The sequence below is a fragment of the Lytechinus variegatus genome, chromosome 12, assembly GCF_018143015.1.
Source record: "Lytechinus variegatus isolate NC3 chromosome 12, Lvar_3.0, whole genome shotgun sequence".
Lineage (NCBI taxonomy): Eukaryota > Metazoa > Echinodermata > Echinoidea > Temnopleuroida > Toxopneustidae > Lytechinus > Lytechinus variegatus.
Window position 1 is genome coordinate 26,288,309 of NC_054751.1, and position 17,101 is coordinate 26,305,409.

Here is a 17,101-nt window from a genome sequence, read left to right on the forward strand (position 1 = left end):
AACCTCACATTCTTGAACGATTTTTTTTCTTCAAAATGTTTAATCAATTTGATCCTTTTTAAATTTAAATTAGGGAGATGAAAGTCATGAAAGATGCTAGACATCGATAATTCCATCTTACCAAACGACTTGCTTACTTGTTACTATGCATATTATGTCAATTTCTAGATACCCCCCAAAAAATAATTTATTAGATTTATTTACAATTCTAGTCCTTACGCCAATCATCTGCCAAAATTTAAGTACCCTTTTAAGAGTGTCGTTTCTGTTTTTGATAAAGAGTTTTATCATGAAATGTTTATCCATCAAACGTGGTTGTCAGTTATGTCTTTCATAATAGGTTCCTCAATGTTTTAGTGATTTCATGTCAGTTTACATCTCTCTATCTCACCCTCTACCTCCTCTCTCCCTTTCATTCTCCATTTTCTGTCCTTCCTCTCATCACTCTCTTCCTCTTGCTCAATCATTCTGATTAAATTATGTGTGAGATTGCATGGGTATTACGCTCTTAAAATAAAATGTTACAAGAACAATTTATTGAAAGGATGGAGGAGTGACCTTTTCCAAGTGTTATATCCAACCTTGAATAAAGCTGCATCTGGGAGTTTAAGTGTTGGGTTGAACCATGTAAAGTGGTAATTGCTATATTTAGATAAGGTTGTCACTCCTTTAAACTTCATGGTTGATTTTACATTTTATGTTTTTTTCATAAAGTCTCATTTTTTCACTCACCCTTTCCCCTCTCATTTTCATTATATGTATCTCTAACTTCTTTCTTTCTTTTTTTCTTTCTTTCTTTCTTTCTTTCTTTCTTTCTCTCTCTTTCTTTCTTTCTTTCTTTCTCTCTTTCTTTCTTTCTTTCTTTCTTTCTCTCTATCTTTCTTTCTTTCTTTCTTCTTTCTTTCTTTTTTCTTTCTTTCTTTCTTTCTTTCTTTTTTCTTCTTTCTTTCTTTCTTTCTTTTTACTACATTGAATGAATGAATGATAAAAGTACCTCCCCAGCGTTTCTAACCATGTTACACAACTCCTTAGTAGTTGACATTCCTTCAAAATATATACAACGAAGGGTTTGGTATACGACAATATCCGCACTACTTCCTCTCTCTCATACACACAAAACCCCGCCCACTCACTCCCTATATCTAGATAATCAAACACGCCCGCGTGCACCCTCACGCACACACACCCACTGTCACGCACCCAAACACAGTTGTTTTTCTATCGCTCTCCTTCTTCTCCTCTCTCAACGACGTATTATCGTGGTTCTTTCACCTATCTATCTCAACACTCTCCGATTCTTGCCGATGCGTTCTCGGCGTCACCCGCCATCCACTTAAACTAGAATGAAAAGTTTGGATTTCAGGGCACTACACGCTCCTTGCCGTGTTTTCCAAGCAACGGGGCACCTACCGTATGGATCGTATGCAGGTCAATAAAAACGATCTAGCTCGGCTCAAAGGCTGAAATCCGAAGACCTTCGATCGTGAATTTGCCATTTTATGAAAACCTGCTCGAGAATATAATGATCATCTCTTAGTATGTTCAAGCCTAATCGGCACGTGACTATGCAGATGCCTGTACGTAGTTTTGTAATTAAGAAGTGCGAGTAAGTTGACCTTCCACGAAGATAACCAAAACCACTCGAATGAAAAATATTTTAAGTCTTCTCGAGTAGCTTGTTACTCATAATTTCATACACTCGAGATGAAAATGTTAAAGACACATAGATAAGGCTTCATCACACAAGCTTTTTTTCAATTCCAATAAATGGTTTTATTGAAAGATAACAAAGCATAGCAGCCCGAAGTCTGAATAGTGTCTGTTTTACAGTTCTACATTTTATTACATTGTTCATTATATTTCATACATTTTCTGATAGTAAAATAGTACAAAACCGTTATGAATGTAGTAGGTCCATGATGTAATATAGCTAAGGGTAAAACCATCAAAATACAAACATAAGAAGTGACATGAGATCAAAGTAACGTAAAAGTAAACCTCCACACAAATAGAGCACCGAAGTGATGACGTCACAATCCCCTCCCCGCAACCAGCGTCCTGCATAAAACAGCCCAACGGGGCAGAGCGAATACCATTCACAACCCAAATCTGGCGGGAACCAGTACATGGGGGGGGGGGATATGCAGTCCCACAAACACATCACTAGCCCAATAGGAATCAATGTATCATCCAACAAACTCAGAAATTTATATAGAGCCAAGTCATTAACACACTGATCCTAACGGGGCCAATCACGCATCCATGAGGCCACACCCCAGCCCCCACAGACCAAACCCCACCGCATTTGGGCCGCAGGAGCACCCCATCCACGCCTAACCGAAATGCGGCATAAAAAACACTGAAATGTAGAAAAGGAAAATCAATGACATCACACCATAAAAATTTCATCATTTCTTCGTATTACAACAAAGATCTTCGTTGACTCACCGCTTTCGTTCTTAGTGTGTCTCAAAAGAGTACAGGATAGCCCAGATACTATAGTGGTTAAACGGTGGTTATCTTTTATAATACAATGCCAATCCAACAATGAAATGTCCATAGTTGTGGATTATCTTAATGCACTATACAACAAGTGTTGTAATATAACAGTTTTACTCATCCCTTCCATGATTTAGTTGTGGATTATCGTAATGCACTGTTGTACAATAATACAACAACCACGTTTACCCTTTCTATGGTTTATATAGCCTACAGTATATTTATCTTGCAAAATATATTTGAAAATCACTTGCGTTATTGCGTAAAGGTGAGGACTTTCGTTGGCCTGTTGCTATCCCCTCTACAGCTCCATGATAGACCCCCCCCAAAAAAAAATGAAAATGAATAAATGAGGACATGATAGAATGTCAGAATCCGATACAAATTACATTTTTTTTTAAGTTTAAAAATATACTATTTCTTGCTTGGTCTTTTCGCTCGCTACTATTTGTAATTTTTCCTGCTCCCCTGAAAGGTTTCGATTCATTTCGACACTGATCACAATTTTTCTAAACATAGTTGATATCTGATTCCTAGAAAATCAGCCGAGAGATGATAATTTCATTTAATGAAAAAAACACTTTTTTTGTAAACACCAACACGAATGCATGTACACCATCCGACATAGCAAGCGAAATACCTGTTTATTTCCGATTTGTCTAATGCCAGTTCGTCCAATTCCCAACTCGTCTACTATCATTTGGTCTACCATCAGTTCGTCCACTATTCACGTGTTTTAATTGCCATTTCGTCCACTCACCATTTCGTCTTATAACCGGTTGGTCCAATAGTCATATAGTCCAATGGCGTTTGGTCTAATTGGACTCAGCGTTAATCGGGCGAAATGAATAAAATGGAAATGGGTATTAGACCAACTGGTTATAAGACTACATAGTCGTAGGCGTAGTGATTATTGGACCAAATGATTATTGGGCTGTTGGACGAAATGTTGATGGATGGAATGGCATTAGACTAGGGGGTAGACCATGTGATGAGTGGACGAATTGGCAATAGACGAATCGGCAGTTTACCAGAATACCAACTGGGATCGTGGAAAGGCTACAGAACTCTGAATACGAGCTTCTAATGAATAGAGACTGACGATATCCATTACGTAATCAATCAAATTAATCGTTCTCGGAATATTAAGTGCGTACTTGGTCCCAGATAAGTGATTCATCCAGAGTATCAAAATAGTCGTACCTAAACAGACACGACAGGCTCATTAAATCTTACTAAATTCAATCGCTTGTCCCCTAGTGTTTTTACAATGTTATTGTTAAGTGACGTATGCGGTACAAGCGTCAAAGTAATTAGCCTTTAGGTGGGTGGATTCTAGCTGATTAATGAAAATTAATTGTTGGCAGTTTATTTTGATATTTTATCACTTACTTTTTTCCCATACTCTTACTTTACACCCACATTCTCTCCTTTTCTTTCTTTCTTTCTCTCTCTCTCTGTCTCTCCCACATTTCTTCTATCATTTCATTTTTTTCAAAAAAAGTTCTATGAATTCTTTTCAATTCTCCAGTCATTGTATCTGTAGTGGTAATTTTTTCTCATCCCTCGTGCTACCCACACCCCTCTAATTTTGAAACTCTGATTTCCCTTCATGCTGATTTTTTCTAGCTCTACACAACTTATCTTTTAACATAATCATTATTAGTATAATCATTATCATTAATGTAATTTTCCACTCCATATTTCACTGTTAGTATCAGTATAATGTTAGTAAGTGGGGGAATGAACGAGCATTGTATGCAAAACATTTGGTGAAAAAAATTATATGAGAAATGCTGTATTTTTACAAAGTATTTTAAGAAAGCTGTTGAAAAAAGCAAAGCTGTTGTTCAAGAAGGGGGAAATTGCATTTTTTTATGTAAGCCTATATGATAATCGAGTATACACTGTACATTCATTGCAGGGGAGTGAGAGTTAGACGAGTTAAGATAAAAAACGACTCGAAAATGTTGAGTAACAATGATAAGAATGTTAAAGTTAAATATCTCATTTCGTCGAAAATATAATTCTACTTATTTTAAGTTCCTTACTTACATTGATATTCATGATGATAATTGAAAATATCATTAAAGATTAAAAAAGCCCAAGATATTACAAGTATGTGACATCAATAGCAGTGCATTTTGTTTAGTGTCAAGATCGTGTTTTCTATAAACTTCGTTAAAACCCATTTGAGGTTCATCGATATTAATTCCATCTCATTATATGAATGATTACCAACACTGTCAACCACAAAACCAAAGTCGTGTATAATTTCGCTTGACAAAATACCGGCTAACTCGTTTGGAGACTATAGTATGTTAGGAAACCCAACAAAATATTGAGATGCATGTCTGCTACAACTTCGACGCAAAAGGAAACAAAAGCCTAAAAAAGAGAAAGCAACAAAACTCTTTCTGTTTGCATTTTTAAGTACTTGTGTGCTTCATGTGACATTCGTGAAATTCAACTACTTTTGATGATTCTTATATAATAATGCAAAGCATTGCAATGATAAGTAAAATCATTTTCCGTGTAAACTTGTGACTATCGCTGTTTTCGTGTGTGAGATATTCAGTCTGAAAACATAACATTAAAATATCATAATGGTTCATGTTAAACTTGTGAGGGTAATATAGAATATGACAAAGAGTCAGTTATGTGAAATGGTTCTAAAAATCAGTTTTGATTAATGATCATAGTGATACGAAAATATATTGTCTTCCAGTAAAGGATTTTAATTTAAATAAAAGTTAGTCCTGATGAAGCCTTTATAGCCCGTTATGCAGTTTTTGTTACAGGTGTATTCTCGTCATAATTAAAAAAAAAACTTTTTGAGAGCCACGCCTACTGATGTAAATAAATCTGGTAATATTCCAAGTTATTTTATGGCCACTTTATCTTTTATGAACATAATGAAAAACTGTGTATGTTATGAAAATATATATGTTTTCTTCAAAAATGTTGTTGTCAAAAATGCATATGAATGCAAATATTTTGGTATAACAATGCGAAGTTTGAATTAGCTTCTTGCTAATTTTATTTCTTAAAATGCTTCTATGATAACCTGTTGAATATGAAATGTCTGAATTTCTTAAAATGGAGTCGCGATGATCTTCGTGGCTTGCCGATGACGTAGAGAGAAAAAAGAAGCAGTATATAGGTATAGGGGGAAAAGATTGGTCGTGCCTCGGGCAGCTTGGCTAGAAGAGAAGAATTATCGATCGAGCTTTTATTAACACGACATCAATAAAAGAAGAAAGAGCCCGAGAATTTTAATCAAACATCGGGCGAAGATGGCACTTATTTGGTGGCAGCTGTAACGGTCATATTTAAGGGACTGTAACAGGTGTCATAGGTAGCCGTTTATGGCATCCAATCCACCATTAATGGACCCATGATGGTCACTAATTAACGATCAGATCTAGATTTGTTCATAAGACTCGTATTTATGTGTCCGTCTACCAGCCAACGCTGCGTGAGTTTTGCTCTCAACTTTGCTTGCTTTGTTCATGTTATCTGGTAACCGGTAGGTGTGGTGATGATGCTTCAGATTTCAATATTGTCCTGGAATGAGTATCACTTGATCTGATACTTGAAATTCAAATGCATATTTAAGAATATAAAAAGGCAAAGAAAAAAACAAACGAATGTTCGTAAAGCGAACCGCAATTAAAGTTATGACAAGATGAATCGGAAAATTAAACCCAAGAGATGACAAACAAACACAGATATACATTTTACTAACACATAATGATAAATCACAACTTCACAAAATTAACATGGCGCCAGATGGCTATTTAAAGGACACGTCCACTTAAAAAAAGTTGATTTCAATCAAAAGAGAAATTTGCAACAAGCAAAACGCTGAAAATTTCACCAACATCGGATTTAAAATAAGAAAGTTATGACATTTTCATATATTTCATATAGGCCTAACTTTCTCATTTTACATCCGATTTTTATGAAACTTTCAGCGTTATGCTTGTTTGATTTTTCTCTATTGATTCCGGTCAACATTTTTCTTGGGTAGACTTTACCTTTAAGAAAAAAAAACACATTCAAAGGCGTAGACTCTTCCGAAAAAGGCAGCATTCCAATTTTTGGCGTAAAATAGCACAATCCATAGACGGGCCATTTATATCCGTGTAACCCAATTTCCCGCCCAATTTGCCTTGAACTGAGAGCACACTCACTTCCACCTTCACACGCGCGCGCGCACCCGCACACCCCCCCATCTTCACAAACCCTTACCTATGAAGGGCCGTTCATGCCAAAAACCGTCATTCAATCACTCACTCGGGTGAGGGAGTGATTGGTAGCCTATATATGTATTTTACCATAACTCCCTTGGGACTCTTGGGTAAGTGTGAGTGATTGTACAGTTCATCAATTCAGAGAGCTAGAATCATTTTGAAGACACCCCCTCCCCAACTGAGATGGTTGTGCTTCCACTCGGGTGGATGTATAGCCATTCACCATTGGATGAGAGAGTGACCGTTTACCCACTTTAGTGAGGGGGGGGGGTAAATACGTCCCCATTGTTCACTCACTCGAGTTAGGGAATGAGTGACGGCTTATGGCACGAACGGCCTGTCATACCATACAAACACCCCGACACACCGACCCTTCCATTTTATATATTAAGCTACAAATATCTATTCCTTTTATTAAACAAGCACACATAAAGCGCATAACATTTTAAATGAGTATAGTCACTGGCGTATAGATGGGGGGGGGGGAGCATTGGACCCCCACATTCCCCAAAGTTTCATGTTTAAGAATGAAAAAGAAAATAAAGCGGAAAGGGGTGAAATATAATATTTTCTTAATATTCTGTCAAATTCTGCCAAAAAATAGACATTTCAGAAACGTTGACCCGTCCGCCTGTTGTACTTAGTAAAGCCCCCATCACACTTATTATTGAAATTCAGTAAATTGACCAGGTGAATCATCATACACTAGTCAAAATGAACCGCAATGGAGTCAGATTGATAATTCGTGCTACATTCTTGGACATTCTCGGCGCATTCTAAATATTCTGACTGCATTCGAAATATTTTTGTCATTTCTTTTGGCCGTCCCGAAGGTTTTGGTCATGTTCAAATCATTCGAGGGGTAATTTCGAACGGTGTTCGAAGTGGATTTAAATGGCCAACTGGTGGTCAAACAAAGTCCTTTCATTCCGGCCAATTCTGCTTGATTCGGAATAAGTGTGATGGGGGCTTTACAATCAATGGCTCATCACGCAATAGTACAGCTATGGTAACTTTAATTATATTCTTACATAACCACCACCCGCCCCCTCGTATGTTCTATCTTCCAAACTTTCCTTTTCCAGAGTTTCATCAAATTTGGGTTTCAAACGAAAACGAAAACACCCACCCTTCCATTTATATCAAGCTACCTTCCATAGTTACCATAGCTGTACTAACCGTGATAAGCCATTGATGTTAAGTAAGTACAACAGACAGTCATTCTCTTATAAAGCAAGCTCCCTATTTAATAAACTCCCATTTTCAGTTCAATCCACCAATTCTATGAATTCTTTTAAACGAGGTTACCTATTGGTCAAACATTTAGTATAACAAAGTAACTTCTAGTATTCTTTCCTTTTTGTTTATTTGTTTTCTTTTTTATGTTTATTTTATAGATTATATCTTTTTATGTTAATTTTCACTCGTATTTATATATATTATCATGTTTATGTTCTAATTTATGTTTGTAAAGGGGGAGGGCTTCGTTGTAAAGCAGGTTTATAACTGAACCGAACTACCCTCCACCTTATTTTATCATTTGTTATAAATAAAACATGAATAAATGAATAATGAATAAATAAAATAAACATTTGTTAACTTATTTTATTTATTTTTACAGATCATCAAACAAACAGCAAACATCATGGGTGTAGCGCTATACCTTGATAAAGCCAAGACTGGTTTTGGTAGTTGGTGGCAATCGTTCTCCTTGGCAGAATGCATCCGGGACCTCCGAGCATCCAGGAAACTAGTCTTGTTCATTGTTTTCGTCGCACTCCTCTTAGATAACATGTTGACCACTGTAGTCGGTAAGGAACCCGTCCATTCAGAATTCGTACTAATGGGAAGGGAAAGCATAACCCCCCAAAAAAAAATTACCACCAAAAAAGGGAAAAGAGAGAAGGAAAGAGTGAAATCATGTATCATATTAATTTTTGAATATTATTGTCAATATCTATAAAAAATAGCCTTTTGTATCAAAGTGGTAATTTTTTCATTTTTTTTCATTCTCTCTAATGTGTTTCAGGAACACATTGAATGTATTGAAAATTCCCGTGACTAATGACAAAGACTTTGTCGAAAATTGATGAACCGGATCATGAGTTTAGTCCCAAGTTTCTGAGCTGTCGAAGAGTTGCAAGTAATGTCGTTTTATTTTTTTTAGAACACTTGTTGTTATAGTGCAGTTGTTTAACAACTTAAATAACCATGTTTAATTGAGAAGTAAATATAAAAAAACAAGCTTGGTTCTTTAAGATTTTAGTACTTGATCAAAATGTTTAAACAAATACTGTATGGTTTATATATAGTAATAATAATAATAATAACGTTTTTTTTACCCAGGGTAGCCACTTCAGTTAGGAAACTGCTCTACCAGCGGGCCCTGCATAACATTATATGTTATTATTACCCTTCTCCAATCTAAATGCTGAGCGCCTAGCAAGAAGGCAGAAGGTCCCATTTTTATAAGTCTTTGGTATGACTCGGCCGAGTGAACAGCTTTGTATAAACATTTTAAACAACGATTTTACTGCGAAATACGAAACTGCTGTTTTGATTCAAAAATTTTCGACAGACTTCTTTGCTCTTCTTTGTCATGGCAGACATTTGTCAATAAATTTTCTATGTTTTTTAATCTCATATACGTCGCTGTGCGAAAAAGCCGAATTGACACCGATCTTAATTGTTGTGTACGTCTCCAATAAAACTTGAGGTTTTACACAGTACTTGCCACTTGACCACACACATCCTTCTCCAAGGGACCCAGCTGCTTTATATGATAATCCCTTCTAGATATTCGATTTGTTTTGTAAATACCGTTTCTTGCCATCTTTGCAAGGCTGGTTATGGTTGAACGAATGTCCTTGGGGATAATTGCTATCTATTTTGTTTTGTATTAATTGTTTTCTTGTTACCTCTGCAAGCTTGTTATTGCCGAATCGATGTCTTCAGAGCACAGTAAAAAATATACAACGCTGTTTACTATATGAACCTTACAGGAATTGTTTAAACAGTTTAAACAGTTTAAACAAGTGTTTAAATCTTAAGCAACAAAGTTTAATTTTCAATATCTAATCTTCAATAAATTAAACATGATTGTTTAAACGGTTAAACAAATACTGTAAGATTCATATAGTAAACAACGTTGTATAAAATCTTAAACAGCGTTTTTACTGTGAGGGCTGCATACATTGAGTGCTGGGTCCGACGGCCGGGGTAATACTAAGTACATGTAAACCTATAAGTAACATAATGAAATAAGTGCTACATGTCTGTAACTATATTTATTCATTTGTTCTTATATTTTCTATCTATTTTTATTTTTAAAAACCTGTTTCTTGTCACCTCTTGCAGTGCCAATTATTCCTGACTTCATCTTCCACCAAGAGAATCCAGGTTTAGAACGCCATCCTAATCACTCGATACCTATCAATTGTAGCCTAATCACAACCCCAAACCCAAGGGAAATATCACGTATGTATTCCTCCAAACAATATTACAGACATAGAGATTCACAATGTTCCATCCGATAATGATGATAAACATATTCAATGTTTCGAGTGCGAAATACATCATCATGATTATGGAAAGTTAAATCACTTAGTGTTGAAATCTAAAAAAAATGCAAATAGATGTATTTTTTTTCGTTTTTTTGTCTTTTATTTTTGATAATCATTTGATATCATGTATCATAAACTATTATACTAACGCATCTTTAGTGAAATTAAAGACACCTTTTTTAGCCACGAATAAGCATTTTTAAAATAATCTCAAGACATGAAAGATCGAATTTTTTATGCCCTCAGTCATGAACGGATTTGTGAGCATTTTAAAGAATATTTCTCAGAAAATATTCTGTCATTCATATTGTCTTCACCGGCTTCTTTGGCCGTAAATACACTTAAAACATTATCCACTTTAGATGATGCATGTTCTACATAAATCCATTACGTTTGCGCACTTTCTTCTTTCTTCTCAAAATACCCTAGGCGCCAACACGACGTCGGCTCCAGTCGTTTGTTTGAATAGTTCAAGTGTGGTTGCCAATACCACAGCCGCGTCGATAGAAAACCAGTACGACGAGATACTTAGACACGAGAGTGTCCGTATAGGACTGTTATTTGCGTCTAAGTCCATAGTTCAGCTGATAACCAATCCCTTGATAGGCCCTCTAACTAACAGGTGAGTTGAAAGTGATAAGGTTTGAAAGAAGGAAGAAAGAGGGAAGAAGAGGAGAAGGAGAGAAAGAAATGAAGGATGAGCAAGATGTGGAGTTGAATAAGAAGGAATGGTTTGATACGGAAAGGAAGGCGTGGAATATTAAGGGGGAAAGAAGAAAGATTGGGATTTACATCTATTTATCTTCACTGCCCTGATGCCCTTGCGAAAGAACGGTCTGTTGGTTGAGGTAGGCTCCGTGCTTAGATCAATATTTGAAAATGAAATAAAATGAAAGGAGTTGAAAAAGTAGATGCAACGAATTTATTCATTTTTTATATGGAAATTAAAAGAGGTTGAAGACCTTATATATGACACAGAATAAAGAGGATAGAAGTAGGATTAGTTACATCTTCTTAATTTGATAATAGATTCTTTGTCTATTGATCATGAAAATAGAAAGAACGTGAATTGTTTATTTATATCACTGAGAAAGGATGATAGGAGAAGGGTAGAAGTTTACTTTTTTCTTCTTACTTCAATTTACTTATTTCAATTCCTCTAAAAAGAGTTTCAGTAGATTGTCGATTGCTAATGGAAATGAATAGAATCTGAAGATCTTGTTTCTTTATGACACTGAAAAAAAATCTTTGTGGTTTGACGAAATCCGCCAGTACGGGTGGCCATGATTGATATTAATTGGGCTGCCGAAATTTGTCGACGTTTTAATGAATGGATTGCAGAGAGACAGGCTGAAATTTATCACTTTCCAAGGACAAGCTTCATTTAAGTTTGTTTAATAATGAATTTATTGGTTCCGAGCACCCCAAAAAAGAAAGAAAAGAAATGAAAATTACCTCGGCCAACAGTCATATGTGAATTTGAGGGAAATGAAAGAAGAAAGGACTGCGTCGCTACGTTCAAAAGTCACATTAATTAAAATGGCCTTCAATATTTACCTTGCCAATACGATGTTAACTGGTAAGTAAACGTTGTGGTCGCCACATTTGGGTTCGACAGAGTCAATCTTTTCAAAGAGCAACGATGATATTTTGCTTTTAAATAATCATAATGACTTTAAGGTTTCAGCCTCTTGAAAACATGGACCCTGCAACTCGATATTTTAAAAGTGTGATGGGATATTTTGTAGAATCAATGTATACAGTCTTTATGGAATAAAGACTGTAATGAAAGTCATGTCAACGCGTGAAGTATTTATATTAATTTTCTTATGCAAAAACATGGATAGAATAGGATTCATGGTAAAAAATCCTAGAATCCTAGCCATGGCGTGTTTTCCTTCAGCAAGAAATTTTACCCACATTGTGCTGCAATCAACCCAGGTGAGATGAATGGGTACCCGGTAGGAATAAATTATTCTTTTAATGCTTTAACGCCTATATAGGCATGTATTAATTGTATCCTTAGGTAAAAATAAATAAAAAAAAAGCTTTATATATTCACCTATGATGATTAATATAATAATATCTACATTTTATCTATAGGATAGGGTACTCTCTGCCTATGTTTACTGGATTTCTAATCATGTTTGCTTCAACGTTAGGTGAGTTGCATTCAATTAATCATTTTCAAAAAATATAATTTAGGATAAAATACGGACATTTATTACCGTTACGTACAATAACTTTATAAAAGGATTTATTCAATATTAACGATTTCTTAAATTGAACATACTCTTTCTCTCGTAACTGAATGAATCCACACATCTTCTATTGAAAAAATGATAATGATTAAATTTGTTTATTCTATTTAATACTACAGTTGAATAATAGTAAATATTCCACAGTAAAACGCTGTTTATTTGTTTATATGACGCTTTTATATGCGCTTTATATAGCTGCCTTACAATTTAAACAGTTGTTTAAAATCTTAAACAACAAAATCATTTTGATTTGTAACATGCTTTTATCTTTACTGGATAAAGCACCGTTGATTGAAATTTTAACAGTTGTTTAAACTGTTAAACAGTTACTGTTAAGTTCTTATAGTGAATATCATTGTATAAATGTTTTTAACAATTATTTTAATGTGTATGGCAATGTCAATCTTTGTGCTAATACAGGAAGAATATATAAAAAAAACCTTGACTTGTGCCAGTATAAAGTTTGAGAACATCGCGGGGAATTTACTGCTTAAATGTTTAATTATTTCACTTTCACAGTTTACGTAGCTATTACAGAGCAATTTTGTATTGTATTCACATGCCGTTTGGAAATAAAATTAGCATTCTCTTTTTTTTTTTTTGATTTAGTGTTTGCATTTGGTGAGAGTTTTGCCCTCCTCCTAGTGGCCCGTATGATCCAAGGTATAGGATCATCGTGTTCGTCTGTAGCAGGTGAGAAGTCAAGATTATACCCTCGTCCGAACCTCGTGTATTTCAACCCGCACTTCTCATTAATGGGATACTAGCCCAGAGTCTCCATTTAATTCTTTATATTCACCCTTTAAACTTTGCGATATCACAAGGGATAATGGCGTATATAAATTTGAAATAACGATGTAGCTATAGAAGTTATTTTGATATAATGGACATGACAAGTTTAGAGGAGGAATAGAGTATGTTAGATATCTATCACTCTTAAAGAAAGTTGAAGATCTTGGGAAAAGGTCAATTCTAGTTTTAAAGAGAATTAGCGAGCAAACTGGAAATGAAAATAGCGAAGTTTACAGGGGGACGTCATTTCTAATTTTGTATATTTTCATGTCTGACATTGAACTACTAGAAATTTAGTATTATACTTTTGTTATATTTCTACAACTTATGTGTACAACATATCTGTAGAGATTTTACTGTCGGAGACAGTGGCGTACCGTGGGTTACGGCATTGGGGGGGGGGCACCATCCAAAATTTTGAGTCACCTAGTGAGCGCGCAAAGCGCGCTCAGTTGCCAGGTATACTGATATTTTAAGGACAGTGCCATTAAACGGATATGTATCTCACTGATCATGCGAGCGCGAAGCGCGAGCTGAAAATTTTTGACATTTAGACCTAGGAAGGGACATTATAAGCAAATTTTTGTTATTATGTTACATACCTGTCTCGCTAAACAAACAATACGAGCGCGATCGAGCACAAGCTTGAATTGACCCCAAACAGGGACATTTTAAGGACTTTAACATATCTCACAATATTCATCTAATGCGAGTGCCAAGCGCTTGCTGATTTTGTTAGAATTATATCTGAACATAGGAAGCACTTGCAATCACTGTAATCATGATTCACATACGCATTTCACTAATCAAATATTGCGAGCGCGAAACGCGAGCTGAAATTTAGGAAATTCGGACCTGAAGTGGGGCATTCTAAGGCTTGTTTAACTAAGACCTTACGTATTTCACTAACCAAATGATGCGAGCGCGAAGCGCGAGCTGCAAATTTTTGAAATTGAGATAAGAAAAAATGATATTTTGAGAACTATTTTTTAAGGTATCCATAAAGAGTAGACACATCTCACCGTAGTCATCTAATGCGAGTGCCAAGCGCTTGATTTGGTGAGAATTACATCTAAACACATGAAGCACTTTTTGTAGTCAGTGTAATCATGATTATTATACGCATATCACTAATGAAATATTGCGAGCACAAAGCGCGAGCTGAAAATATAAGTAATTCAGACCTGAGGAGGGACATTCTAAGGCTTGTTTGTAGGAATTCACTAAGACCATAGTACGTTTTTCATTAACCAAATGATGCGAGCGCGAAGCGCGAGCTGAAAATTTTTGATATTCAGATCAGAAAAAGGGACAGGAAATGTTTTATATTAAGACCTTAAAATGGGGCGATCACTTTAAGTAGTCATGAAAAAGAAGCATATGTCACTACATAAAACAATAATAGCTCAAAGTGCGAGGAAACGTATTTGGTGTATACTGACTGGATTTGACAACGTCACATCTCTCTAATATACTTGAAAACTATAGTAGTCCGAAAAAAGACATGAGCCCTGAGCAAATCATGTTTCATAAAGTTATTACAAAAAAGTTTATGTAATATACAGTAATATAACATAATCATGATATAATATGAAATTGATCATTTCTTCTTTCCCACTATGTTTCTCTTCCTTTCTCCCTCTTTTTCTCCCTTTCCCCGTTTATTTTTTTTTTGGCCAGCCGATTGGGGGGGCACGTGCCCCCCCCATGCCCCCCCCGTAGTTACGCCACTGGTCGGAGAAATACAGGCATTTAATGACTAATCAAGGTAACCGATTTGGTAGAATACAAGCAGAACTCACCGACAACGAAAGGCTGACTGGAAAGAGAAAAGCGAGAGCGTTCATATCTCATTTAGATATCAATGGCGTGTATCGTCGAACGTAGATGGCGTGTATTAAATCGCCCTTGGTGACACAATAAGCAAGTGGTTTGCTCCGCGTCAGTCACATCTGCGATCAAAACAAACAAGCACGTTATTGTTGTTAGTCAATTATTGTCCACAAATTCATATCAATGTATTCTTCAAAGACTCCCCTCCCCTTTTACATATTTACATAGTAGATATTAAAAAAAATAATTAACAAGTTTAATTGTGAGTATTGTTTCTCTCCTTTATAAATTGTTATTCTCTGATCCACTGAAAGGTTTAGAAGGTTCAGTCATCCATTTTGTTGAACAATATTTTCTTTTTGTATCAGGGATGGGTATGCTGGCCCAGCGCTTTCCCGACGATGCTGAGCGGGGAGCCGCTATGGGGTTTGCTCTAGCAGGACTCGCTCTCGGGGTTCTAAGTAAGTAACCAGCCCACGTCAAATAATTTTTTGAGGTATATATTGTCTTGGTGTAATGGTTCCATGACATTTGCTCCGGCGAAAATTGCTCCACTCTAAATTCTACACTTCAATACTGGGTTTAACACACTCTAAACCTAACCTAAAACCCTATTGCAGCCTTAACCCTAACCTTACATCTTAGACAAAGTTAAACCCGGAACAATATTTATTGCCGCAGGAGCAATAAGCACATGAATGGGGGGGGGGGGGGGAACATCTTTGACCCTTTTGAAGTGAAAAATCAAATTTTGTGATAGGTCTTGACATAATATTCAGTAAATAACATCCCATCTTACTCCATGTTCTTTCCACATTCTCCTTTTTTCCTTTTTCGTGGTCATGGTACTTTTAGTGAGGTTTGAAAATGACATGAGTGGTTACAAATCGAAGGATATCTTTGAATAAAACTGGGGAAAAGCAACAACAAACACCTAAAAATATCTAAAAGTGGGCTTAAAAATTCATTGAAAAACGGTGTGATCTTTGTATCATGTATATATCACATTACCATCTATCATGATGTAAAAGTTACATAATTTCACTGTAATAATTTCGTTTATTTTTTTCTCTTGCAGTTGGACCCCCTTTTGGAGGAGTGATGTACGAGTTTGTAGGCAAAGCTTCTCCGTTTCTTATCCTCGCTATTCTAGCATTGTTTGATGGTCGTAAGTACTAAAATTTGGTTTGAAACAATTCATCTTGATTAGGCATTTTATAAGAAGTAAACATTAGACTTCGAGTCACAGAGCAGCCTCGATGATAATGTACCGTTGCCAAAGCCTGCAGAATAACATTTATTATTTATTTTCGGGGGTGTCAGTTTACAGCGTGCACTACCATTTATTCATGTTGCTCGATTTCATGTATGGCCTAAAATAAACATATATGCCTACATATTTCTTTGATAACATGAACCCGTATTAAGTACAACCCTTCCCATTTATAATAGATAATACATCAATCAAATAAAATATATTCACATACATATTGATGCAAGTAAATCCAAGTCCTTTACCATTTAGACTTCATCCCATCCAAAAGCATTAGAGAGCACTATAAAATATGTAAACCTGGCATAAAACACGGTTGAATATACAAAATTTCAAAATTTTGGACACTATTCGCGCAAGACTCTGAAGGCCTGCTTTAATTTGGCGGTGAATTTTTTGTCTCGCTTCCCCTCCCCCTTGCCTCAATCGGGAACATGGATCTGTCCATGTCTCCAATCAGAAACATTATGAATTGTTATTATTATATATTTGTCTCGTTAAAGTGTATATCCAAAGCAAAACTAAAATGTTCTGGAAAGCTTATTAGACACGTTTGTAGAGTAGAACCCATCCATTCATTGACCTTTTTTAAGAATAATAGAATATCCCGATCACCCTGAACAG

The 17,101-nt window shown here is 35.7% G+C and overlaps 1 protein-coding gene across 2 annotated transcripts in view; it reads left to right on the plus strand.

Moving 5' to 3' along the window:
* The window catches only part of LOC121425151 (synaptic vesicular amine transporter-like), a 54,619-nt gene that overhangs the window by 17,733 nt on the left and 19,785 nt on the right, over positions 1 to 17,101 (plus strand). For both annotated transcript variants that reach the window (XR_005971479.1, XM_041621147.1), the window contains exons 2-8: positions 8,377 to 8,566; positions 10,113 to 10,232; positions 10,748 to 10,940; positions 12,422 to 12,480; positions 13,189 to 13,272; positions 15,573 to 15,665; positions 16,283 to 16,372. Coding sequence is in view for 1 of the 2 variants with exons in the window: in XM_041621147.1 (XP_041477081.1) it covers positions 8,401 to 8,566; positions 10,113 to 10,232; positions 10,748 to 10,940; positions 12,422 to 12,480; positions 13,189 to 13,272; positions 15,573 to 15,665; positions 16,283 to 16,372 (805 nt within the window). In the remaining variant the exon portion in view is untranslated. The remainder of the gene's footprint in view (positions 1 to 8,376; positions 8,567 to 10,112; positions 10,233 to 10,747; positions 10,941 to 12,421; positions 12,481 to 13,188; positions 13,273 to 15,572; positions 15,666 to 16,282; positions 16,373 to 17,101) is intronic.